Source organism: Cheilinus undulatus, linkage group 19 (assembly GCF_018320785.1).
Source record: "Cheilinus undulatus linkage group 19, ASM1832078v1, whole genome shotgun sequence".
In the NCBI taxonomy this organism is placed as follows: domain Eukaryota; kingdom Metazoa; phylum Chordata; class Actinopteri; order Labriformes; family Labridae; genus Cheilinus; species Cheilinus undulatus.
The window spans coordinates 38,951,552-38,978,996 of record NC_054883.1 but is presented as its reverse complement, the minus strand read 5'-3'; the positions used below and the strand labels follow the sequence as shown (position 1 = coordinate 38,978,996).

The following is a 27,445-nucleotide window of genomic DNA, read 5'->3' as shown; positions in this document are numbered from 1 at the left end:
CCTTCCTTATATGTGCACAGAATCTATGGCAACCCGTCACTGTGGCCTTCCTGTTTTGACTCCAAGTCTTCGTTTTTTTTTTTTCCTTTCTTTCGTATGACAACAAGAAAACTGCTATGACTGAGGCTACAAGTTGTTTTCTTGACTTGGTCCTTTCTCTCCAGGATAGTGATAAATATATACTTTTATAATTCAGTGTAATAAAGATGCTATTATGTACTGTATGTGTGTATACTTTCTTTTTTTCTGATGACTACAGTGTTTCATGTATCTGCAGGCACAAAAGTGTGTTTGTGTATGTTTTTTAGACAACAGCTCATGTAGTTGCTGCTGGATGACTGTTATCTCATGTGACTGATGGTCCTTGTAAACAGAAGTAAAAGTAACTGACTCAGGCTTAAAGACCTTTGAAACCACTGTATTAACTCTGAAACAGCATTATTTAACTGAAAGAACATAACATTCCTGGAAAAACCAAATATCACAAGACAACTTTTGCGTCATAGTGTGTACAACAAGTTAAGAAACAAAAAAGGGATTTTAGCTTTTACTAGCATTTTAGCATCAATGATGATAGTTGATCTTGGTTAAATTATTGCATTATCAGCTCTTTCAACTTTATAATGCAGGGCTTCTCAACTTTTTCAGCTCGCGACCCCCAAGATAAAGGCACCAGTGACCGGGGACCCCCACTGTACCTGAAGGTGGCTGAACACAGCCATGCACATTCAAGAATAGTCATGTGCAGACAAGGCCGCCCATTAGGGGTGAAAAATGGGAGAGCTCTCTGGGGCCCAGCCAGACTGGGGGGGGGCAGCAAAATCATGGGCCATTGTAGACTAAAGCTGTGGTGTTTTATATTTAACCTGCATCATACCCACTCTTATCAAAGAAACAAATTTTAATTCATTTGTGTAGTAAGTAACCCTCTTAAAAATGTAAATCCTTTGGTTAAAAACAGAATTAAAATACCTTAAAAATAGCTAAATGGGTTAAAAATGGCAACAATTAGTGGTAAAAGTGGTGAAATTTGATTTTAAAATAAGCAGAAATGGGTTAGAAATGCCAAAAATTAGATGAAATTTATGGCAAAAAAGTATTTAAGCTGCAAAAATGTGCATTTTCAGTGGTAAAAGGGGATTCAAAAGTGGCTCAAATGGCGTTGAAGTGTCAAAAATAGGTGATAATTTGGTAAAATGGGAGGAAAATTGATCGAAATTGGCAAAAATGGGTTAGCTGAGGCAGAAATAGTCAGAAATGGGCAAAAATAGGCATATCAAATCGTGATATGTGGCTTAAAAAGTGGTAAAAAAACTGACATTGCTGATGAAGCTTCATGGGTCTCCGTCACATGACCAAGGGAGCGTAACCTGATTGGCTGGACGTTAGATCAATAAAGACAGAGATTCTCCCTGGTTTACTCGGTTTCTTTTGATGCTGAAGTAGAATTTTTTGCTGTTGAAGTTTTTGACACTGAATTTTTTGAGATGTTGAATTTTTTTACATTTTTTTTTTTTTGGAGATTGAATTTTTTTAACACTAAATTTTTTTTTTTATGTTGAATTTTTAAAAACTGAATTTTTTTGAGACGTTGATTTTTTTCGATGTTGAATTTTTAAATCTGAATTTTTTTGAGACGTTGAATTTTTTTTTTACACTTAATTTATTTTCGCATTGGATAAAAATTCAGTGGCAAAAAAAATTGGTGCTAATATGATGGTTCTTCAAATTCAAAATCCAATTTTGATGCTAAATAAAACAGTTTTAGAAATTCAAATTCAAACTCAGATGGCACTGATTTACTTCCATAGTGGCAATAATGTATCAACAGAGGCAACAATAGGCAGAGAGTGGCAAGATTTGGATTAGATGTAGCAAAAACAGGCTGAAAAAAAGTGGTGGAAAGGGTTTAAAAATGCCTAAAATTGGTTTTAAGTTGCAAAAATGTGTAAACATTGGCAAAATTGGTGGGAAAAAGTGATATTAACTGGTTAGAATTAGGCAAAACTGGTGTAAAGTGGCAACAGTGTAATTAAAATTTTTTCAGTTTTTTAAGTGATCTGGAGACCCCCTCTCAGTGTCTTGCGACCCCAAATGGGGTCCCGACCCCAACGTTGATAACCCCTGTTATAATGGCTGTTATCTGGTGGAGGCTTTACTGCTTAAATGCAAGTTAATTTACCTTTATTCACTTAAACTGTGTAGTCAAAGTGTAATGTGTTTGCAGTCAGGTTTGATAAGGGAAATCTGTTTCACGTCAGCCCCGTGTTGACTTTATTAGCCATGAGGTGGACATAACTTGGCTGTGGTTTGAGAGGAGGGGACCAGGCGGACAAACCGATTTATATTTAGACCACCGGGGAGACAAGGATAACATTTCAGGCTGTGGACAGCCCGATCCTGATTGTATCTCACTAAATAGTCTCCTGATTGGAAAGTTTAAGCCACAGAGAAGGCGAGGGACCTGAGAGTGTAGGCTGAATTCTGGATACGTTCTTGTCTCTCTCTCTCTCTCTCATTGTCTCCTTCCTCTCTCGGATCTGGTCGGATCCAGTCTTGGTGAAGTGGGCTTCTTGGTGCGAGATAATCAGCAGGTGATGTGAGTTAATGAGGCGGAGATGCGGGGGGACAAACTCAGACGCGCTCCTGTCCGACGGCAGGTGCTCAACAAGTGAGCGAGAGGAGGACACAACAGGAGACAGAGTAAAGGAAGTACGGGAGCCGAGGAGTGGATAGCGACTGGTAAAGGAAGGAGATAACAGCCGAACTACTCCTCAGAGCCTCGCTATGGACACCGGGCAGAACACACAAGTCACCGATATGGGAGGGGAGCACTCCGCCGGGGTTTGCCTGGTGGAGAGGGACCGGGAGAGGGGCGACGTGTCCAGCCCAAGTCCACCCGCCAAGCAGCGCTCTTTGCGGGTAGTGTACGTCCTGAACGACGGGCTGAAGGCGGTGATGGCCAGCAGCCCAGAGTCCGGGGCTCTGCAGTGTTTGCAGAGAGCCTGCGACTCTGAGAGTGCCCTGCTGACTACCGTGACCTTTGGACGGCTCGACTTTGGAGAAACATCCGTGCTGGATAGTTTCTACGATGCAGGTGAGTCACTGATCACCGTGGAGGTCATAAGTCGAGGAAGAAAAAAACAGGAACCACACGTGTTTTGTAATTGTAGACCTAACCCGTACATGTCAGGAAACGCTAGGACATTTATTTAATTTCTGTCTTAACCTTTCTTGCCATGAATTTGATGAAAATAGATTATAGATTTCTGCAACACTGAAGATGTTGGCTTTCTTTTCATCAACCTCTAGATGATATCACATCTATGCTGTCATGCAATTTTATTCTCCCACGTAGGACTCAGAAATATATATTTTCAATCATCAGATGAGAATATGAAACACATTTTAACTGGTCCACTCAACCTGAATTCTCCCTATGTCAAAAAGAATGTACAAAAGTTACATAAACTGCTTGAAACAACTCCTGGCTGCACATTTAGAGGTGTTTTTAGTGAGTTGTAGGCCCCGTATAATGAATTACATTTTGCTTAAAACATTCAGACAGTGAGCAACACATTTTGAATAATCTCTTTTCAGTAATAAAACCACAGACATACCCAAATAATTATGATAAATGTTTACCCAAATACCCAGCAGCACTTGTTCATAATTTATCTGAAGATCAACATAACCCAAACTCACCACATCCACACATTTTTACATGTCTTAAGGCCCACAATGTTGGTGCAATATCCATTTTTGCCACAATTCATAATTTCCTATTCACTGCTTGTTAAAGTACTACACAATACTCAATCAAGTCATTATTTCAGACTACAGGGATCTGCGTAATAGAGCTGCACATCTAGACTGGTCTCATGATTCAGTCTAATTATAATTATCCCTAACAGCAATTTGCTCGATAATAAGACATTCTGAAAATTTCTGAGGAGGTTGGACTAAGCTGATGGTGCCAGAGATCCTCCTTAGGGACTTTTAAGAGTAACAAATATCAATTTTGATGCCATTTTATTCACCTTATTTCCACTCCGTACAGTGGCGTGCACAGACTTTTTCAAGGGCAGGGGTGAAAAGAAAAAAAAGGGCACATACAGCACGTTCTTGCCACTGAAGTGGGCACTAAATTTCGCGTGTTTTCCAGGGCACTTTAGACATGTTTATATGTTCTGCAAATGGCACATTATATAGCCTTAAAACAGACTAACTAGACAGACTATTCAAGTTAGTTTGTAGTTAGGATCAGCATCCACAAGAACTGTGTAGAGTCAACGTTGGACTGTGAAGAACACACAGAAATAGATAAATAAATCCCTATAGGGTCTGGGGGTCTTCCCCCAGAACATTTTCAATGAAGTAGATGCCATTTCCTGTATTCTGGTGCATTTTAACACCATATTAGCACCAGATAATCCAAACTGGTTCTGTGAGATATAGTTCTGGCTCAATATAGATCAAAAAAGTCATTGCAACAGTAGTGTTTTGCCAACGGAGGGCACTTAAGCACACGTTTTGGCTCTCAAGGGCGCTTTAGCACACGTTTTGGCTCTCTAGGGCACTTTAGCACACGTTTTGGCTCCCAAGAGGAAGCTTTAGCACACGTTTTGGCTCTCGGGGGCACTTTAGCACACGTTTTGGCTCTTGAGGGCACTTTAGCATGTGTTTTGGCTCCCGAGGACACTTTAGCATGTGTTTTGGCTCCCGAGGACACTTTAGCACACGTTTTGGCTCTCGAGGGCACTTTAGCACACGCTTTGGCTCTCGAGGGCACTCTAGCACGTGTTTTGGCTCCCAAGAGGATGCTTTAGCACACGTTTTGGCTCTCGAGGGCACTCTAGCACGTGTTTTGGCTTCCAAGAGGGCACTTTAGCACACATTTTGGTGACCGCCCCCCTCCCTGCACACCGCTGACTGAATGATTTTAGTAGGCTCTGAGAATAACTTGCATAACCTGCATACACTCCTCTATTAATCTTGAAGCCGTTGAATCTCAAACCCCCAGGAAACTGCCTTCCTTTGACTAACAGTAACACTTTTTTACCTTTGCTTGATTGTGGTGATGTATTGTATATGACTGCTTCAGCTAAATGTCTACATTCTTTGAACACTATCACTGCGCTCTGAGGTTTGCCACTGGCTGTAGCCGACTCACTCATCACTCTGAACTCTATGCCAAATCTGACTGGCCCTCTCTGAGTGCTCGCAGGTACACGCGCTGGCTGACTCTGATTTACAAGGCTCTTCTTGGCTTAGTTCCATCTTATTTATATACTCCTCTGCAAAGAACTAAAAGCCGCTACGCCTTTGCGCTCTAGTGATATCATTCATCTGCTTGTTCCTCGTGTCAGGACTGAACAGGGGAAAAGAGCGTGCAGTTTTGCTGCCCATCGGCATGGAATACTCTCCAGTCCGATTTGAAAATGCCAGAAGTTATTTCAGTGGAAACTTTGGCTCTATTTTAATTGACAGACAATGCGAGACCTTGTTTTTAGATTGTTATTGGGATTCCTACTGCTGCACTTTAAAATGTGATCTACCTCTAATTCTTATATATTGTTTGTTCTAACATATCGTTTATTATTTGTCTCTTGAATATGTATTATTTATTATGGCATGAGCTGCTGACCTCTTGGCCAGGTCACCCTTGTAAAAGAGATATTGATTTCAATGGGTTTTTTCTAGTTAAATATAGGTTAAATTAAAAAAATAAAAAAAATAAAGTTGGAGCTACATGCTCTGTAAATCTTAGGCTTGTGTGTTGTTTGTGTTAAACATTGCACAAGGGGCAGGCGCAACCACAGAAATGGTGGTGCTCTTGAAAGACCCAGTGGCATCCCCAGATGCCATTTAATAATATCAGTGCATGCACTTTGGATCAGCCTCCTGAGTAACACTCTCAGCCTGGGCCTGGCTACAGTCAACTTTGGAGCTGACTGCAAAAGGTTTGTTCCAGGTCTTAGCATGGCTATACACACTAACTATATTGTCCTAATAATTAGGTTCAGTGTGCTCAACAACATCCTGAATATTGCAAAAACGAAATATTATACAATTTTTGCCAGCTGGTAGCCTGTTGTTTATGCCCCTTGTACAGAGGCTGTTGACCTCGACACCAATTCCGAAGGTACAAATCTGGCCTGTGGCTCCTTTTATGCATGCCATTCTCCTCTCTCTCTCTCTTTGCATAGACGTTGTGAAAACTGCTTGTAACAAGTCCTGCCAGCACGGTGACAGTGATGTAAAATGTTCTTTTGCATGTGTTGCACACTAGTGCAATGCCAACTTTATAGATGGGCCATATGCTTCACTACATTGTAAAGGCAAGCAGCAACATTGTCCTTGTGACCCCACAGTACTGTGACAGCTGCAGTCATGGGCGTAGCACAAGCAAGAAAAAGGGTACTGATTACCCGGGCCCACAGTAGGGAGGGGCCTTTGAGAAGTCTGCAATGAAAAGTGTGTTTTTATTATTATTTTTTTAGTCATTAGTGTCATTATTGAATCAAAAGTGACTGAATGAGTCACTCACAGACTGAAATTTGTATCAATTAGAGTAAAGATAAATACTGGGGGGCCCCTGCTCCTCCCTTAGAAATGTCCAAATGATATAGTCCAGCACTGTGAAAAAAATGCATGCAAATTTAATTTAACCACATTAAAAATATTGCTTATAATTGGGGAAAATATGGTATAGAAATACAATAAAATGCATGGATATGGCGCAACATTTGTTGCTTGACTAGCCGGTTAAGGGGGCCGTGTGTAATATTCTTTCTGGGGCCCAAAATCCCTAGCTACGCCCCTGGCTGCAGTTACTTTGCAGTGTCACTCTTTTTAACAAATCATGACCAACAAATGTACAGTGAGTTAATTCCATTAAGCTTCCCATGAAAAAGGAGCAATGAGCTATGAAAAATGATCTTTGCCAGAACATGCCAGATTTTAGCCTTTTGCTGCTTTCCATCTGGTAGACGTTTAAAAACAGGATTAAAACAAGTACAAACAAGCACATTATGTAGAACCAAGGGAGCCTTTAACACCTGGATATGGACTGCAGATGGAATCAAGCCTTTTTGCTAACACTGGCATAATCAGTGTTTGGTAAATCGCACTGTCCCTGTAAGATAAAAATAAACGATATTTTTGTTGTCCATGGCATTGCTACTTTGACTTTAGTAAAAGATCTTTCTACCTACTCAACCACTGTAACTTAATGCCTTATCTAACCATCAAATTTCCTGGTGTTTTTCTGGGAGAGTAAATATAATTCAACTGTGTGACTGCTATCATAAAAAGATCAGTTAAACACTCACTGCTGTAAATGGTTAGCCAACTGCAAACTCACAGAAGGAGCTATTTGAAGATGCTTGCTCCCAAACATGCAAACTGCTGGTGTTTACACATCTTTATGAAAACTGTACCGTTAACGTTCATTGCATTCCATCTTACATTGCATACTAGAATAATTGCTGCTATTAAGAAGGCATAGTCCTATTAAAGTTTTCTATTTTGCCTTGAAGCCATTGCAGACAATGCAGGGTATGGACTGGTTAATCTGCTCTTTTCATGCCATGACATGTCAAAGAATCTCTTCAATGAGACTTGTAAACTCAATAGAGTGCATCATGCTTGGATTGCTCATCTAAAATTCATTTTTATCAGCAGATGCATGGCTGAAGGAATAGGCATCTCTTTTTTTCAGTTGAAAAAATGCAACACCTTGTTACCTATAACAGTCTTTTGATGGATTGAAATACCTTAAAGATGCTTTCAGTAACTTTCATTTACTGCATTCATATTGAGTGTAGACATGTTTTTATGTTGTTGTCTTCATCTCTGCCATTCTCTTGCTGGACCCACAAGGACCAGCTTCTTCCCTGGTATCACTAGTGGAGATCCTTTTAACCCTCTGGTACCCCTTGTACCAAAAATGCACACTTAGTTGATATTAAAAAAAAAAAACGTTGTCCTTTTTCACAATTAATTTTATCGTGTATTGTATTTTTTATTCATTTTCGCACAGTTTTCAAAATTCTGTCCCAGCCACAACAATCAACCCATCATAAATAAAGTAAACCTTTTTTATAGCGTTAACATCCCTGGTGTGCAAAAAAATGTGCATTGAAACCCATTCAAACCACTTCTTTTGATCCATAAACCATTAAGGCATGAATCATGCATTTTCTGGTTTCTGGGCTTCATTTGAGAGTTGGGGCTTTAGATTTGCACCTGGACCATTTTTTTACGCTGTGAAGTCACATTTACCATATATGGGCGAGGGCAGGAAATGCATGTTTTTCCACCAGATTTCAGTGTTATACTGCCCTTTGCTCTCCTTCCCACTAACTGAGGTTTTGTTTAAGTGCAGATCAGTGTGTGAGTCTGTGAGTGTGTCTGTGCAATAATCAAAAAATAAGTTATGTAATTTTCATTTAGTAACTTGCAAAAAATATATTTTTTGTGTATTTTGCATCTAAAAATGCATCATCAATGAAACATGGCATTTAAAGAGTTAAAAAAAATTAAAATGAATGAGTATTTAAAATTTATGGTTATGGCTGACCTTAAATGAGAAAAATATAATTCAATAACAGTAAAACAATTTTGAAATGTATGATATTTATAACATGATTTAAAGGTGTGCATTTTTTGCACAGAAGGGTGAAAAACGTGAGTATTTTAGAATAACTGACCTCACAATAAAACTAATAATGCATTTTAACCAATGTTGCTACTAATCAATTACATATACCAGGCTGCAATCATCCACAAATAAGTTATTCATTTTCAGTGTAGTATCTTGAAACAAATCAATTTGTGTGTTTTTTCATCAAAAATGTTTTTTTTGTTTAATTGCAAACATGGCAATGAAAGGGTTAGAAGATATGACAATCATTGAGTGTTTGGTGTTTTTGTTAATGGCACAAGTTGATGAAACAAGGAAAAAACTAAACAATTAAAAATAAACTAATATAACTTTTTTTATTTACAGTAATAACCCCCCTGTGCGTTTTTTGCACACTAGGAGGAAAATGAGGCAGAAATTTTTAGGGATACAAATAAACAAATGACGACCTCATAACTCTTCTCCATTCTTGCAGACATCGCTGTTGTGGATATGAGTGATGTGTTCCGACAGCCCTCCCTGTTTTACCACCTGGGTGTGAGGGAGAGCTTTGACATGGCGAACAACGTCATCCTATACCACGACACCGACCCTGACACGGCCCAGTCACTGAAGGTACACACAGACAAACACAAACACATGCAGATACCTATTTGGCCACCCAGCTGATGTATTTAGAGTTCATGGATGCCATTCTTTCACACCTCCTTAGAACAAAGTGATCCATTAAGTTATTTACAGTCTTGTGTATGTGGCCAGTCCAGCCTGCAGTGTGTTACCAGGGGAAAACAGCTGTTTGAAAGTCGTTCTGAGAAAATTGAAGCGAAGCGTGCACAAGAATACACACTTGAGCTTTGCTTTCCAGTCTAGAAATCTGATCTCACAGCCTCTTTGTTTTATCTCCCTGCAGGACATGGTGGCACAGAAGAACACAGTAAGTTTCTCTGTGTGTCACTGTGAGTGTTAGTGTGTTTCACAGTGATTTATGTCCACACAGTGGGTTCTGCTATTTCTGGAATAATATTTTAGACAAGCACTAGTTGTACTCTCACGCAATGCATGAAGGAATGCATATCAACACACTCTCCTTCTCTCTCTATCTCTCTCTCTCACACACTTGCACTTATGCACGGTCACTTGATCAAACCATGGCAGGCCCTGGAAAAGACACTCACATTCACACTGGCTGTTCATCTTAGTGACTGATTTTCTGTGTCTGTTATGTGTCTGTGCTTTTGTCACTGTACGTGTGCGTCTTGGTGTGTTTCCATGTGCGTGTGGAGAAGGCCTCTCGTCCTCCAGCAATAGGTTTTCCCTGGGTTCAGTTGCCCCCAGAGTACAGAGGCTCTGGATTGCGCAATAAAGTAGGTACTATGCTGCACCGAAGCATGATAGGAGGTTTCCTCAGGAACTAATAGTCATAATATTTAATGGTTAAAATGGAGAAGAGCTAAAAGCACTGGCCTCCTAATGGTATGTGGTGTGAATAATAAATTAAATGCCTTAACAGCATGTAACTCACCAACTAAAGGAAGGATTTTGTATCAAATCTTCATTTTAACTGTGTACTAAATCACCTTAGAAGTAGACCTAATTAACCAAAGTGAGCCCTGTTTACTAAGTTTACCTTTGCTGAAGTGGTAATGATGCCCATGAACAATCTCCTACCCTGGATATCAGGTCAGGTTAGGTATGGGAGCATATGCCAGTTCAGCACTTTGCTGCTTCAGCCTTGGCCCTGTACTGCTCCAGCCTCCGAATGGCCATCATCCAGACCCATGCTGTCCTTCTCTGCTGTCCAGAGCATGTCAGCATTACACACTGTCTTGCCAATGATACGCAAAAATGTGCCAAAGAAAAGTTGTCACAGAGGAGCCCAGTCCATCAGTTAACATCAAGGCCTCAAAGTGTATAGTATAACAGAGTGGACCAAAGACTCTGACCTTCATCGGGAGCCACATGCCTTGCCCAGCAAACCCATTGCCCCATGTTTGAGGCCAAGTCTGCGCTTGATTTTAGCCTTGCAGTTAGCGTTTTTGCATTGGCCAAGATAGGTGAATGGCTCCACAGCCACGCTATCACCTTCCACAGACCTAGATTTGATAGCAGCAGCCAAGGTGTCACTAAATACTGGATCTTTGCGAGCAGCTGATGTTGAGGAATGCCAAGCTATCAGCTGTATTTTATTATGTAAAGCAGGGGTGTCAAACTCAAAGTCCAGGGGCCAATCCGGCCCGTGGTACAATTACAACCGGCCCGGAAGATCATATCCTATTCTTATTATAACTGGCCCTCAGTATAAAAATGTAAACTTAACCTGGATGATATCAAATATCCAGTAATAAAAATGTTTTTTAAAAAAGTAAAAAAAAAAATTATCAGAAGAAATGTGGGGTAACTAATTCATTTGTGTCTTCAATTCAAATTTTCAATTTTGCATTGCACAAGTATGACTTCAGTCTATTATTTTGACTTTGTCTCATATTTTGACCTCTTTAATTTATAATTTTGACTTTTTTATCATATTTTGACCTTTTCAATTGATTATTTTTACTTCTTATGCGATATTTTGACCTTTGAAATGCATCATTTTCAATTTTTAGCCATATTTTTGCCTTAAAACGTGATTGTGGCCTTCTTTTTTATGTATTTGCCTTTAAAAAGCATCAATTTAACATCTTATTTTGTGTTTTGACCTTTTGAACAAATACGTTCGACTTTTTAGCTCATATTTTGACCTTTTCAATTTATTATTTGGACTTTTATCTCATATTTTAACCTTTGAGGTTAACAGTTTTAAATGCTTAGTAATATTTTTGCCTTGAAAATATGATTGTGACTTTCTTTTTTATATTTTTGCCTTTTAAAAGCATTATTTTAACATCTAATTTCGTGTTTTGACCTTTTGAAATAAGTCAAATAAGTTTGACTTTTTATCTCAGATTTTGAGCCTTTTAACTTATCATTTGGACTTTTTAAATCTCAAAATAATTTATCAACAGTGCTATTTTTTCCCCCCATAATTTATTACTAGTGAAAAATGAGGTTGACAGTTTGGTTAAATATGGAACCTGTTAGGCCCTCAGGTTAGACTTTGATTCAGAGTCCGGCCCCTTCTGTGATTGAGTCTGACACCCCTGAAAAGAAATATTTCTTTCTTATACTAAAACTTCTATTCGTAGCATGTTCTCCTGCTATGAAAATGAGCATTCTAAGTGGACACTGAAGCTCCACTAACTTGCTTGAATAGGCATTTCAAAGTATCCCCACTCCTCAAAATCCAGATCGGACGTAAGACTCTTTTCTTGTTGAACTAAACACCTTCCTCTTTCCTTCTTCCAGGCATCCAGTGGTAACTACTACTTCATCCCTTACATAGTGACCCCAAACCATGAGTACATGTGCTGTGAAAGCGACGCCCAGCGCAGGGCGAGTGAATACATGCAGCCCAGCTGGGATAACCTTCTGGGACCGCTCTGCGTCCCTCTGACTGACCGTTTCACCAGCCTGCTGAAGGACATCCATGTCACATCCTGGTGAGACTCAGCGGACAGCAACACAATAAAACCATTTAAACTGTGAACATACTTACTGACTAGCTTCAGAACAATGAATGGAGTACCCAACTGAGAGATATTTAGAGTTAAGTATATGTTTGTTAAAAGAAAGTCATGATTGTCTTAGGTGTTAAACTTTATAGGAATAAAGTAGTACTATTTATGTAATGGTAATGTTTCCACCTTTTTCACCCTTAGACAATATAATCTTTTTTCTTTTTCTAAAGATAGAATATATAGTGTCTTGCAAATCATAACTTAATCCTCTAAAAGTCATAATTTTTCAAGTACCCTTGTTATTTCCTTAAAAGTCTCTTTGCCATGGTCTTTATCCTCTTTGCCTTCATCTATTGCAGTGCTTCCTTTAAGGACACCCTGCTAAATGACATCAGGAAAGCCAGAGAGAAGTACCAGGGAGAGGAGCTGGCCAAGGAGCTGTCCAGAATTAAACTACGAATCGACAACACAGAGGTCCTCACCCAGGACATTGTCATGAACCTGCTGTTTTCTTACAGAGACATTCAGGTACGGGATCTTCATTTTGAGGAACAGAAACATGATCAATTCATAAAAAAAGGATAATTTTCGCCCATTTCTTTATGAAATTCAATTTCAAAGTAAAAGGAATATTGTCTGATCTTACCACCAAAGGATTATGATGCCATGGTGAAACTGGTGCAGACTTTGGAGATGCTGCCTACGTGTGATCTGGCAACCCAGCCCATGATCCAGTTTCACTACGCCTTTGCCCTCAACAGGTACAGGGAAGGTGGTTTTAGCCTAACCTAAAAGGGAATCCTCAGTTTAAAGGAGGATTTATGGCTTTTATTCTTACGTTGGTGTTTATTTTTGATTTTTGTCTGCATCTTGAGGTAGATTGGGGAAAATCAACTGCCTAAACTTTTCTTTGTTATCCTGTTTAGCCCTAGCCTCTTTTATTAGGCTACTGTTCGAAATTTACAGTCCATCTTTAAATGAGTATAACTCTGTAACTACAAGTTCTATTTGAATGATCAAGGTACAATGATGAAGAGGGCACTTGGGAAATTTTATCAGAAGTGTAAATATGTGTATATATGTTGCTGGGTCAGAGAGAATCAAGTCGGCAAATGAAAAAACATTTTCACCTATTTTTTATTTTTTTATTTTTTTGCACTTTAAGCATATATATCCTATAGAAATAATGCACTTGAAGTCCAGAAATTTCCAGTAGGCCAAAGCACCACAATTTGACATTACCTGTTTCAACTTTAATGCCACTAGAGGGTTATCAGGACAAAATAAGAGAGATTTTAATAAAAGTATCCAGGCGAAATCCCCTCTTGTGCCATTTGGGCACAGTTTGGCCCAATTTGAACTATCTCTGCCATTTGAAAAATCTCAGGTATTAAACTTTTTTTTAACTCGTATGCCTTTATTGGTGCTCACTGCATCATGGAATTCTTTTTTCCCCCTTAAATCACCCAGACCTCCATATAGTTCCCTTTCAAAGAAAGTCTTACAAGGAACTAAAACTGACACCAAGAGGAGCAGATTTATTTTTAACGGCACAAAAAATAAAGAAAAATAAAGTGCAGAAAACTAAAAGAAACTGTTGAAACAAATGGAAGCTGCACAAACATGACTCTAATTTTCAGTAGAGGCTGGGCTTTCGAATGAGACGATGTTTGTGTCTGTAGTACCAGGCACCATCCTGTGGGGGGCAGGAGTGTCTGGCTACATAGCACTACGGCCAGTTTGATATGTGGTCTTTGATTTGATTTGAGTTGGATGTGGTGTATGTAAAAATAGTTTATTTGGGCTTGTAGCTGAGCTTCTTCTGTTTAATTTTATGTGTAACGTGACTATTTTTGTGCAAAACTAGAGTGCACAGAGCAAGTTTGTTTGGATCAAGGCGAGCAGGACCAAATTTGGTTCAACACCCTCTAGGTACTACCAGTAAAACAAGAGTTAAATTCTGTTGATTGTTGATTTTTGTTGTTGTTGCTTTATTAGGTAATCTTAATAATTACCCAAGGCTACAAGTTCAAGTTATATCAATAAACTTGTACGTGTGTAGGAGGAATAGTCCTGGCGACAGGGAGCAGGCTCTCCGAGTGATGCTGCAGGTGTTGCAGTCGTGTGAACATCCAGCGCCGGACATGTTCTGCCTCTGTGGACGGATATACAAGGACATCTTTCTGGACTCAGACTGCAAAGACACAAAAAACAGAGACAATGCTATACAATGGTAAGATGACATATCTACATTTTATAGCAGTTAGTGACAGTTTTTTATTTTTTCAAACTACTTCTAGTTCTTGCATGTTTGGTTGCATATAGATTCTACTAAATCAGCTTTACGTGGCTTTTTCATGATCAATCTAAATTAGCTAATCTGTCACCTACAGGTATAGGAAGGGTTTTGAGCTGCAGCCCACTCTCTACTCTGGGATCAATCTCGCAGTCCTCCTCATAGTTGCTGGCCAACAGTTTGAGAGCTCAATGGAACTGAGGAAGATAGGTACAAATATCCTGAGATCAACACTAAATTGACTAATGAGCAAGCCCTGCACACAAACTGGGATGAAACCCAGGCTTATAATAATTTATGTGTCAGTTCCTTGAAATGTCCTGCTGTCTACTGTCTGTGGTACATGTATGAAGGTTTAGTTTCAGAGTATCAACTCATGAAGAAAGTCTGTATTTTGGTGCAGGAAAAAAATAACTCTAAGGCTAATTTTTTGTTTTAGTAATTAAGTTTTAACTGAACAAGGTGTCCTAACAAATGTTACTTAAGCTAAACAATTCAAGTAAATAAAAAGAAAGAAAACTCAATAATAATCTGCTTTTTGTAACATGTGTAATCTGTCGTTGAAGGTGTGAGGCTGAACAGTCTGCTTGGCCGTAAAGGCTCCCTGGAGAAAATGAATAACTACTGGGACATAGGCCAGTTTTTCACAGTTAGCATGCTTGCTAATGACATCCCCAAGGCTACTCAGGCTGCAGAGAAGCTCTTCAAACTCAAACCACCTCTCTGGTAAGGACATTCATATGAAAAATTATTCGTATTTTATGTATCAGAGCTGTTTGGAGCAGATTTCGTTTATATTTTAAAGACCCTGTAAAGTGTCTGAACACTCTAGAAATGTTGGAATATGTTTGCTGTAAACATATGAAAACACTGAGATCTACATGTGACTGAATTCTGGATTTAGACCATTAGAAAGTTTTTCTCCTCTTTCCTGGCTGGTTTTAATGTGGGCGGGGTCAATATGTGGGCTCATGATGTCACGAGCCTGTAGTTGGGAATGGCCCCGCCCCTCTAACGCTACAATATAAAATCACAGAGCAGTTCATCAGTTCAGTCGGTTGTTAGCTGATGTCTCTGCCTTTACTGAAAGTTAACAGTCAGTTAAATTCTGTTTTTTGTTTACTGTGAGGTAAATTTGCCAAATCTATCAGCCACAGTGACGTATAGATCATAACAGATTTGAGCCAGAAAACGGACTTTGTCTCCTCTTCTAAGGTCAAGAAAAGGTCAAGAAGCGTGAGCGCTATCCTCAATTCAGATTGAAGCATTCTGGCTTCAGCTCATTCAACAGACACGCCCACACCATCCTGGCAGACTTTACTGCCTCATTTTTCATGATTTTGAAGCTTAATTTAATAAACCTAGAGATGTTTTATTTGACTGAAATTTGACCGGGGGGTTCATAACACAGTGACCTGTCATACATCAAATTTAAATACGGATTTATTTTCACTTTACAGGCTTTTCAAGCAAATCTCCTTTCTGATGTTATGTCTGTCTTGGAAACTCAATTAGCTAAGCATGGGTTTATGCTTTTTCCTCACTAGTATGTTAGAATAACTAGTTACTAATGCAGATTTATTGCAGTCTTAATACCATATTTCATTGGTCATACAGCTGTTCACAGCAGCTTTAAAACATAATAGAAATACACTCTTGGAAAATTCACCGGTCTTTATTTTGTTTAATTTTGTCAATGCAGAAGAGCAGCATCAACATCATGCCAGTTTGATTCACCAGTGATTCATAGTTTTTCATGATTTAGAGATGGCTCAAAAGAAAGATATTTAGATGTAAGCCCTTCCAAAATATCCACACTCTTGTCTTATTCATCAGAAAATGTATTTACCTGTCCTTTATGGCAGTGGTTCTCAACCTTGGAGTTGGGACCCTTTTGGGGGTCGCAAAACACTAGGATGGAGTCTCCAGATTCTCTAAAAAAGAACTGAAAATATTTTTTAAATTCCACTGTTGCTACTTAACAACAGCAGGGCTGTTCAACAACCTTCAGGTACAGTGGGGGTCCCTGGTCTCTGGCACCTTTATTTTAGGGGTCACAGGCTGAAAAGGTTGAGAACCCCTGCTTTAAGGGACTGTGAGCATGACATAAACATCCAAATACATCATAAAATTGTGAAAATGTAGTTTGATGTCAAGGAAATATGCTTACTCTTTGGTCTTTACAGTCCTGTTTTTTCTTAAATTGCACAATACTTCCACATATCCACGATTGGTTCTATTGAAATCGTGATTCTGACTTGTTTCGTGTGTATTTCTTCAGGTATTTAAAGTCAGTGGTGCAGAACCTTCAGCTGATCCAGAGGTTTAAGAAGCAGTCGGTTGAACATTCCCCCCTCAGAGAGAGACTAAACTTCTGGATGGACATCATCGTAGAGGCAACGCAGGGAACCACCAACAGACTGCGGTTTCCAGTACAAACGCACACAGCTGAAAGCATGATCAGATGTTTAGGGAAACACACTAACCTGCCCATAAATCGTTCTGTTTCAGGTGTTGATTCTGGAGCCGACTAAAGTTTACCAGCCATCCTACGTGTCCATCAACAACGAGGCTGAAGAAAAGAACGTCTCAATCTGGCATGTCTCTCCTGCTGAAACTGTAAGAACATCGCCACTCAATTGTTTTCCTCAATTTATTATATTGTTACACTGATAATAAACCGTCACAGTGTATTTGAATCCACATTTGTTAATCCACATCACTGCTGCAGAAATAGAAACACTTAAAGTTATATTTATGACCACCATATCCGACAAAGATTTACACTGTTTACAAAGTGCTTATCTCATAAGTGCAGCATTATCTTGCTGTCAACATCCTTATGTTTATAAAATTGTATGCATAAATATTGAGGTAGTTTGCATGAAGGTTGTAAAAGTTGTTGATACTTAAAATCTTCTCAGGACTGTGTACTTGAAACGAGACAGTATCCGTCATTTTAGTGACGAAAGAACAAGCAAAGCTGCTGTGAGCAGAGAAAGAAAAGACAAACTTGATGGAGTTGAGAGAGTGAGCAGTTATACAGAGGAATATGTCGTTTTTTTCTGATTGTTTCACAGCAAAGATCTTAGAAACAAGAACAAGAGATTGCCGCTGAAGTTGTTCTCCTTCCAGCCCCTCACATGTCTCTTTGCTTGTCCCTCTGTCACAGACACCACACCATTTTATTTAACAGTTAGCAGATATATTTTTAGAGTCCCTTTGGCATCTGATAAAGATGCACACGTTAACATGTGTTTCTGCTGCAGACAGATAAAGGAGAGAGACAGTGATGCCACAGAGTCTACGCTTAGAATATTTCTTTAGATCCTGACTTCCAACTGTTGATTGTGAACTTCAAGTCACTGAGCAAACACTGACACCCATAAAGCATCCTAAATAATAAAGTAATAATAGAAAATATAAGAAACAACAACACTGCTTAATCTTGTGGATTATTACTGATAATTCAGTGGAAATATTCCATCTTAAATATGTTAATTTTAAGAATACTGAGACAGTCTGTCTTATTTTCACATGTACTACGTGACCTTTTCTAATGTGTATTTAAAATGATTAAATATACCAGTTCTGTTGCCCAGTAAGTAATTATTGATGTCATGGTGTTGAAAAAGGTTTTGATATCAGTAAATATTTACTGGTGGCGGATTGGAATTCAGATTTCTGGTATTGGGACAAGTGTAGTTTAATGTTAGTTTATGCTTTTTCCGCACAAAAAAAAGGGTTTAAACTAGGGATGTCAGAAGATTAAAATTTTTATTGTGATTAATCTCAGAATTTCTGTAGATAATTACGATTAATCACACCCTTTTTATCGCATAATAAAATTCCACTATTTTGCATTTTAAACTGTTAAATTTTGTTTCTTCTACTTCCTTAAACTAAGGGTAATTGACCTCCTGTTTGAATACAGACCTACTTTTATTGGTAGATCAAAGATTTCAACTTGAATTTAACCCCGACAAAAGGAACTTGTTATGGATTGAAAATTAAAATAAGAGAAATTTAACCCCTTAAAGCCCAATAGCTCATACTATAGCCAGAACATTCTCCGTTTTTGGAATTGAGGTGTTTATTAAGTATTCTAACAAACTAAAAAAAAAAAGTTGCCATAAAATTTCACATTAACATTTTTTGATACATTAGGGCAGAGGTGTCAAACTCAAGGCCCAGGGGCCAAATCCGGCCCTTGATACACTTACACCCGGCCCACAAGGTCATATCATATTCTTATTATAAGTGGCCCTAAAATATGAGGTCTGCAGATTTCCTCCAGTATAAAAATATAAACTTAACCTTGATGATATGAAATCTCCTTAAGTCATAAAAATATGAAAAAAAATAGAGTAAAAATAAAGGGACATTAAAGCATGTAATTAATCACTATTTAAAATAAAAAAAAGTGCATTCATTGTGGACCTTGTTTAATCATGATTAACTCAATGAATCTCGACAGCCCTAGCTTGAACATAAATGCATGCACTATAAAAATGTGAAGTAGATCCTCTTTTATGAAGAAGAAACATGAAATGTTCAATGATTTTGTGAAAATATGGACAAATCTGTTGTTACAGAAGGGAATCCATGAGTGGAATTTCACAGCCATGTCCATCAAAGGCATAAGGTGTGTATGTAAAGGTGGAAGTGAACTGAAAAGCATGTTATTCGTTATGCTGCTGAATGCATTTCTTATTTTGCTCTTATTTTAAGTTAAAGATCTATGAGGGAAACAGTATTTGCTCTGCTTAGATTGTCTTGGTTTAAAAATAATGACTGAATTCAAAATTCTTTATCAATGAGATTTTTAATTTTCTAAATCACTGGACAAAACATAAATCCATCAGTACTTTTATTTATCTTATTGCTTCTGTTTTTAGTATCAGTAAGTTTGACGAACGCTGCTGCTTCCTCTACGTCCACGATAACTCAGACGACTTCCAGATCTACTTCTCCACTGAGGAGCAGTGCGGTCGGTGAGGACACACACCTCTAGATGTGTCTGTGTAGGTGTGTGTGTTTGTTTGTGTTTGTACCGTTTGTTAGTGTGATTGTCTTGATAAGACTTGATTGTAATGCTTCAGAAACTTTGTAGTTATGAAGTTTTATCTGTGTGGTTGTGTGTGTCAGGTTCTGCTCCATGGTGAAGGAGATGATAACAGACGGGACGGGGAACGCTGTGGAGCTGGAGGGAGAGGGAGACGGAGATACACTGGAGGTCAGGAGGGGTTAGGGAACAAAAAGCTGAACCTTTGTTTAAACAGTAAATGTCAGCTTTCTTTTTAAATGTGCTGTGTATAAATTCCACCACAAGGGGGCTCCCAATCAGAACAGTAATTAAAGGACTGTGCTTAGTTCTGCCAACCTTTGCTGCTTACTTCTTCTTGTGTTTTATGGTTGCTTTTCTGGACTTTTTTAAAATTTTTATTAGACAGGTTAACTGAAGAGAGACAGAAAATGAGGGGAAGGAGAATTTGGGAAGACATGCACCAAACAGTGCTAGGATAGGAAGTCAAACCTGTAACCAATATATTTAAGACCTTATACAGGTGCCTGCTGATCTGGCTCCCAGCTGCTTACTTTTTGTGTTGAATTGAGGACTGTATTCAATAAAAACTGCATTCCTCAGGTATATTTAGTGAGCAGTATTCCACGTTCATGGATGAAATTCACAAACGTTGGAAAAAGCTGTTAAAAGTGGACTTCCTGATTCATGCTGAGTAAGGGTAACCAGAGCTGTTTGGTCCGCTTTAAACAAACTCTGATCCGTTTTACCTTGATAGTCTGTTTCATTTGGAGTTGTGTGAAAGCTTCACCGAACTCTGGTGCGGACCAAAGAAGCGGACTCTGGTCCGCTTGAAAACAGGGGGTCTTGGTCCGCTTCTAAATGATCCCTGGTGCGGTTTGTTTGAGTTGTGAAAGCAAAGCGGGCCAACTTCTGAACCAAAGGCAGGAAGTGGCATAAAGGGTAATGATATACAGATTTATATGTGATTTAATGCACTCAAATACATGTCGGTACCTCGCTTGGCATGTGTAGCCATAGCAACACGTCGTAGTTGGTGCTGATTTATTAGTCTTGTGTAAAGAACGACATGCTGGACAGCTCACCACCTCGCTGGCTGCTCCTAATGTCTCAATGCAAAAGCAGAAACCCAAAGACAGTGTAAATCCTGTGGTTTTTCGTGTTTATGTGGAAACAAAAGATTGGCGGAAGGAGGTGGATTTCCCAGTTTCGTCTTCTTCTGTGCTTTCTTTTCTTCTTGGTTGCCGTTTGTTTGCGACGACAGCGTCCCTAACAGGCAGAGGTTGTAGGTGTTCAAACGGTTTGGTCCGTTTGACAAAGAGCGGTATAAATCCCCCGGACTATCAGGTGTAAAAACGACCTAGCATGCAAAGCATTCTGGGATCATTTGAAGGACAAAGCAGGAAGGTAGGGCAACATAATTTGGAATTTGAATTTCTAAATGCACAGTAAGTGAATTTGACCTATCAAAACGATAACAAAAGTTGACAAGTAGCAACCTGTTGTCCTGCCTAGCTCTGCTAATCTCCACTACTTACCACTTCTTGTGAAGTGAGGACTCTGTACATCAAGAACTGCTCTCTATAAGGACTAGTAATGGAATGGAAAAGGGATTTTTTTGGTTTTATTGATACATTTTTACATAATAAGGGAGAAAAGCTTCTAATAGTGACCTTTTCTGGATTGCTCAAAAGACACTAAGGTTGAGGTTAAGGCAAACTTTTTAAGGGGTAAGTCGTTTTAAAGTTGGCAGAGAAAAGGTCAAAACACACAGGAATACATACACAGAATCGAAAACATACGCAGATTGCCAAACATGCAGATGTAAGCCGTTGCAGTTTATAGGGACAGATCAGGTCAATTTATTAATGAGGCCAATAGAAGCCAGAATAAACGATCTCTTACATTTTCTTGTTCTACATATCAGTACCATGTATCTGTGACCAGATGGCAGAAGTCTGTATTCACAAGAAAAGGGATGACAACTTTTCCCACTTACTATGTTCCATAAAAAAAACGCCTCACATCACAGTTTAGTAACTACACTATATGGAGTGGAGTTTTAAATGAACAGAATTCTTGATTAAAGACAAAAAGTAAGCAGTGGAGGCTGCCCTGCATCTGGTCGCTATATGAATAATCATAGTCCTTCACAAGTAGGCACTAAGATACAACAACAGAGGAGCAGCTTCCTGTTGCAGTTCCTGCCTCGTTATGTGGCAGTTGTTCAGGTCACATCCAGGGTTTCCACGTTAAAGACACACAAGTTGTCATTGACAATTAAGAATTTTTCTGGATTTGTAAACTCTTGGAAATATTTGAAGTAATGTAAGAACTCAACCAAATAATATGTATAACAAAGGTTTAGTCTTTTTTAAATTAATGTAAAAATGTCAATGTGAAATTTACCTTTAATAATTTGTGTCTTACAGTATGAGTACGACACAGATGAGACAGGGGACAGGGTGGTGCTGGGAAGGGGCACGTACGGAGTGGTGTATGCTGGGAGAGACCTCAGCAACCAGGTCCGAATCGCCATCAAAGAAATCCCTGAAAAAGACAGCAGGTACATCATAACTAACCTGTTCTCTTTGGAGAAATATTCATTTTATTATGTTTTATTTTCTCCCAAATTACTATATTCCTTTTATTCAATGTGTATTTTGTGTTTTAGATACTCCCAGCCCCTTCATGAAGAGATCGCCCTTCACAAGTACCTGAAGCACAGGAACATCGTTCAGTATTTGGGCTCCATTTCTGAGAACGGATACATCAAGATCTTCATGGAACAAGTTCCTGGAGGTTTGTGGTGTTACGAGACTCATGTCAAAACGATTATGTTGTTGTGCTTCCTTGGAAACTTAAGTTCTATATAGGTGAGATAGGGATTTCTCCTAAAACACTATAATAGATCTGTGCCAAGTTTCAGTCAGTGCAGGATGGGGTCTTTCTGCATCTGCTCTCCTTCTATGTGTAGGATCTTTCCTTGTACTCCTGCTCCTTCCCACAGACCAAAGACAATGCTTGTTAGGTAAACTGATGACTTTAAGCTGCTCATAGATGAATATCTCTGTGATTGACTGGCGACTAGTCCAGGATGTACCCCATTCTTGCAAAACTGGGAATGGCTCAGCCCTTCATAATGCCGGACTGTACAAGTGGAATAGCTTATGGACATAAAAGGGTAAACACAGTTCAGATGTGGTGATGGGAATGCCTGTTTTGGGGACTGATTCTTGTGACCTCTTGGATACTCTGTGCTCTTTCTTACTGCCTGGCTGTGTCCCCATCTCATGGTTAGTTCTGGACAGTCCTTCTTTCCTCTTTCCAGGAAGCTTGTCTGCTCTACTGAGGTCTAAATGGGGACCACTGAAAGAGGCAACCATAATATTCTACACCCGCCAGATCCTGGAGGGCCTGCGATACCTGCATGAGAACCAGATCGTACACCGAGATATCAAGGTACAAAGAAGACTTTCTCCGACACAAATCTGTGAATTGATCAAGTGTAGCATTAGGGCAGGGGTGTCCAAACTTTTTCCATGGGCGGCCAAATATAGACATATATAAGCCACTATCATATACTTCACTATGAGGGTATTTAAGTTGGTAAAACTAGTTAATGTAGGTTAGGATATGCTTAGTGATTGGGTATGTTAAAATGGCTAATTTATAGATGACAAGGAAAATAGCCAATCATTTTAATGATTTTAGGGTGACCAATCAGAATGCAGGGGGCCCTGGTTGGCCCTGGCTACCACTTGCTCCACCCCTGAATGTCACTGGTGCTGCTTTATGCTGCCTTAATCCATTAGAGCATTATAAATCAAGCTATCTTTATTATTTTGGTTGCCAGTTTGTTCACCAGTGTTGTCTCAATTTAGTCACAGAGAACACAATCAGGAAAATCTCATCATAATGTTTGTTTACAGAATCAGAATGGTAGTGCCTCCTTGTGCTGAAACTAAGAAGAATAAGCACACGTTTCATGCTCTAATGTGGGCCATATTTCATTTCAATTTGAAAGAATTTGTTGCGGGCCAATAAAAAGCCGCACTGGCAGCGCTTAATCTCCGCCTGCTCTATCTACCTGAGCTAAACTGAGCCCAGCAGTGTTTATTTTCAATGCTAATTCAACCCTACCAGGCCTGCCCGGTCGTCACCTCTTCGTCCATTTCTATGTTGACCTAAAGTTAGTTTGATACAGCATTTTTAATATGGTGGTTGCTACATCTCAATAACTGAATGGATGTCATCACTCAGATTTCATGTGATACGTTAACCTCCTGAGACCTGAGCCTTTATTTGGAGATAATTTTTACTTTCTCCCACTTGTTTGGGATATATACGGTCTGATAAGGGAAAATATCAGTCTTATTGTTGAACAGGAATTTCTTGGAAATTTTCCTTTCCAAAACCCCCCAAAATTCCATAATGTAAAAAAAGTCTTTGAAAATCCTTAAACATATTTTTAAATTATCTCATGAAAAGTACCCAGATATTTTTTAGATAGTCCTCAAATCTTTCAGTGAAAATTCCTCTTAAAGACTGAAAAAAAAAATCCCCCCAAAATCCATGCAAATGCCTCAAAATTGCAAGCAAATATCCCAAATATTTAAGTAAATTGCCCCTTAAATTTCTTGTTAAATTCTAGAAATTTTTGAAAACATTCTCAACAATGCCATGAAAATGATGGAAACAACCCAAAGCCCTAATGTTTCTAAGAAAAAGGCTGAAATCCTGAACAATGGTGACAATCATGAACCCCAAATTCCCAATCCAAGTCCCCCAAAATTTGGTAATAATTTCCCCATATTCCCTTGAAAATACATTAAAAAATTAAAATAAATTCAAAGCCATGAAACCCTCCAAAATATACAAACAGCAAATTATCCCAGCAAATTTAAGCAAATACCTTAAACCTAAATGGACATTTTGGACAATTATGACATCAGTTCTAATAGCCAAAATGTTTGCTATAATGTAGGAAAGCCAAAATGTAATGTCCTCATATGTGTATGCAGGGTCTTAGGAGGTTAAACAGTCCAGGTTCTGAGCAGACTTAGACATTAAACCTCTGATGTCTAAGGGTATTTCCTCAATTTTTACATAATTTTTTATTTACCCTTTTTAAGTTACTTGTAAATGATCCAATACCAAAGTGTTTTATATCAAAATTTTCAGGACAAACTCAGCTTTATGTAGACTAAGACCAATTTGTGTCCTAGAGCAGTATTTCTCCACCATTTTTCCTTGGAGCCCCCCTATATGTACCTAAGAATTGTGGAGCCCCCCAGGACCCAAGAGAGAAGAAAAAGTGACACACTTCCACCAAAAATCAACATGATTTTATCCTTTTCACTGATAAAACTATGAAAAAGGCCTATGCATGCTGTCATCAAAAGACCTTTGTACAAACTACTTAATAACTGCTTTATCATGGTTTTAGTCAATATTTGCAAATCTAATTTTGACAGTCCCTGAGCAGACAAAGCCTCGCGCCCCCCCTAAGATCTTTGGCACCCTTCGGGGGTCCCAAACCCCAGGTTGGAAACCAATGTCCTAGAGGACTGTGTAAAGAGTTATTTTAGCCCAAATGCTGAATTTTGAGATCTGATTTTTGAACATTTCTGAATCTCTTGTGAAAGCACACCTCCACTCATTGTTTTGGTGCTTGAAATAGGTTTACAAAAATCTTAGCTTCACACAAGTAGAGGAATATATGAATAAGATTGTAGGTAGGTGCAGAAAACGTGTCAAAATGAAATTTCGTCTTACTGCTTTTTGAGCATAAATATTGTCTGTCATTCTGTTTTCACCAAAACTATGCTGTGTCCCCTCCATCACTGCTTTGTTTGAAGGCTTCTGCTGCATTCAAACGCTTCTCTTGTCAGAGATCAGCATGTCTAATTCTCTCCTCGCTCCTGTCTCTCGCTTTACCTCTCCTGCATAAACTGTGATAGGAAGGGCCTTAGGGATTCCGTGCACCAACCGTGCACCAGAAGGTGAAATGAAGTTTGCTGACTCAGATTAATCAGCTGCAGACAGTGGCATTTTGCCCGCGTATGAAGGTTAATGGTTTCAAATGTTAACTTTGTACTTATTAATTCATACCCACACCATCTGTTTCTCAATCAGGGTGACAATGTCTTGGTGAATACCTACAGTGGCGTCCTGAAGATCTCTGACTTTGGTACCTCCAAACGGCTGGCCGGAGTCAACCCCTGTACAGAGACATTCACAGGTATGTTGTTTACTATTTACAATGCAGAACAACACATACTCATATCTCAATAATTGTTGTAGTGAATTGTACACAAAATATTCGTGCCTTTTATGTTTAACTGGCATGTCCCAAATCTCAAAGCACTTGTAAGAGCTTCAAGAACTTATTTTGCTTAAGAAAACTGACAAAATCAACAGTTTTAGGGTCAGCCTGTCAAATTTAATTGTGATTAATTAGATCAAAACTGCACTAATTATTGGTTTTTCCACAACAAGTACCTTTTTTCTGGGGTTAAACGTGTGTTATAATCTTCAATCTGCCTATAAAAGTAGGTCTTAATCCAAACAGGTAGTCAGCTACATTTATTTTGCAATTGATAGCAATTAACTACTTATATTAGAGATTATTCACTGTTAAAAATTGTAAAAGTAAGACAACCCTACTTTAAATTAACGTCATCTTTCTTATTTTTTCAACAGAAATATCCCGTGTAGCCTATTTTACAACTGGCCTGAAAAGAATGAACTAACTGAACCCAAATAATTTGTGATGGCTTCATTAAAGAAAAAAACTGCTACATCATGAGAAAGTAATTTAGTCTTCACTGCATTAATGGAGTCATAGAAATGCTGCAGTGTAAATATCAAATGACCCTCAAAATGTCAAGAGCTGCCATCAGCCTCTATGGAAACACTCAGACACACACAAGAGTGTAGGAGTGTGTGCGTTCATACAAACATGCACATTCATTGACCATCTGGCCTTCTCCAGCAGCCACTGAGATGTGTGATTGGATTATTTAATCAAGCAGAGGCAGAAAGGTGTTTACCTTTCATTAGCAGGTGTGTGAGAGTGTGTCCATGTCTGTGTGAGTCCTTAGTCCTGAGTCGTTTTCTCCTCTGCTGCTTCTGTCTCTCTCTCTCCTCTGACTCAATCCCTTCATAGCTTTTACATCTCCTTCCATTTACAACAGGTCTTAGAGCTGATAAATACGGTAAAAGATATAGGGTAACACAAGAATCATGTCGAGAGAAAAAAGACAAAGTAAAGCAGGAAACACAAGAAACTAACCGCCAGGAATAATGTAAGGTAACCAAGCAAAAACCTCCAGACCTGAAAAATGAAGCCAATGCAAAAGTGCAAAAAATTGCAATACCACGAGTGTCCACTTGAGGCTGGCTGCAGGAACACGGGAAGTCCCGTACATGACACATGTTAAAAAGCAGTTTTTAAACTAAAAATAAACTGGTTTACAGCATGGTTCAAAAAAACCAAACGTGTCCCAATAGCTAATGTCTTCATGTGCTCTCACTGTACAAGGGGCTAACCTTTTTGTAGCACAATGGTTTCGATTATATTTAGGAAAAACCTCACTGAGAACTGATTGGCGTGTCTCATTTGACAGCTAGCTCAACAGGCAGAACTACGTTTCTGTCAATGAGAATGCTAGCTAGCTAGCTGACGGGAAGTCAAGTTAGTGGGCGGGCCGTTAGGTTGATCCAAGTTTAGTTGAGACCGTGATGTCAATATGGAAGCCGCCGCGGATTGGCTTCAAGAGCTGTTTTATTCCGCCTTTTGTAATCAAGCGGCTGACTTCACACAGGCTTTGTCCAATTCTTTTCACAGTCTATGAAGGTAACACATGAACCACAGAGATGGTAAAAATGCCTACGTAATA

At 39.0% G+C, this 27,445-nt stretch overlaps 1 protein-coding gene across 3 annotated transcripts in view; it reads left to right on the top strand.

Moving 5' to 3' along the window:
• The first annotated feature begins 2,295 nt into the window (after window positions 1-2,295).
• The window catches only part of map3k15 (mitogen-activated protein kinase kinase kinase 15), a 44,270-nt gene continuing 19,120 nt past the window's right edge, over window positions 2,296-27,445 (top strand). The window contains exons 1-19 of one of the 3 annotated variants that reach the window (XM_041814574.1): window positions 2,296-3,097; window positions 9,123-9,262; window positions 9,558-9,581; window positions 9,934-10,011; window positions 11,990-12,183; window positions 12,561-12,729; window positions 12,856-12,962; window positions 14,264-14,434; window positions 14,595-14,707; window positions 15,064-15,223; window positions 16,779-16,929; window positions 17,009-17,116; window positions 19,093-19,142; window positions 19,396-19,491; window positions 19,646-19,733; window positions 21,974-22,107; window positions 22,216-22,343; window positions 22,873-23,003; window positions 25,680-25,785. In XM_041814574.1, the coding sequence (XP_041670508.1) occupies window positions 2,788-3,097; window positions 9,123-9,262; window positions 9,558-9,581; window positions 9,934-10,011; window positions 11,990-12,183; window positions 12,561-12,729; window positions 12,856-12,962; window positions 14,264-14,434; window positions 14,595-14,707; window positions 15,064-15,223; window positions 16,779-16,929; window positions 17,009-17,116; window positions 19,093-19,142; window positions 19,396-19,491; window positions 19,646-19,733; window positions 21,974-22,107; window positions 22,216-22,343; window positions 22,873-23,003; window positions 25,680-25,785 (2,458 nt within the window). In that variant the 5' untranslated portion in view covers window positions 2,296-2,787. Of the gene's footprint in view, window positions 3,098-9,122; window positions 9,263-9,557; window positions 9,582-9,930; window positions 10,012-11,989; window positions 12,184-12,560; window positions 12,730-12,855; window positions 12,963-14,263; window positions 14,435-14,594; window positions 14,708-15,063; window positions 15,224-16,778; window positions 16,930-17,008; window positions 17,117-19,092; window positions 19,143-19,395; window positions 19,492-19,645; window positions 19,734-21,973; window positions 22,108-22,215; window positions 22,344-22,872; window positions 23,004-25,679; window positions 25,786-27,445 lie in introns of all 3 variants that reach the window. The other 2 variants (XM_041814573.1, XM_041814575.1) reach the window with 2 other exon arrangements.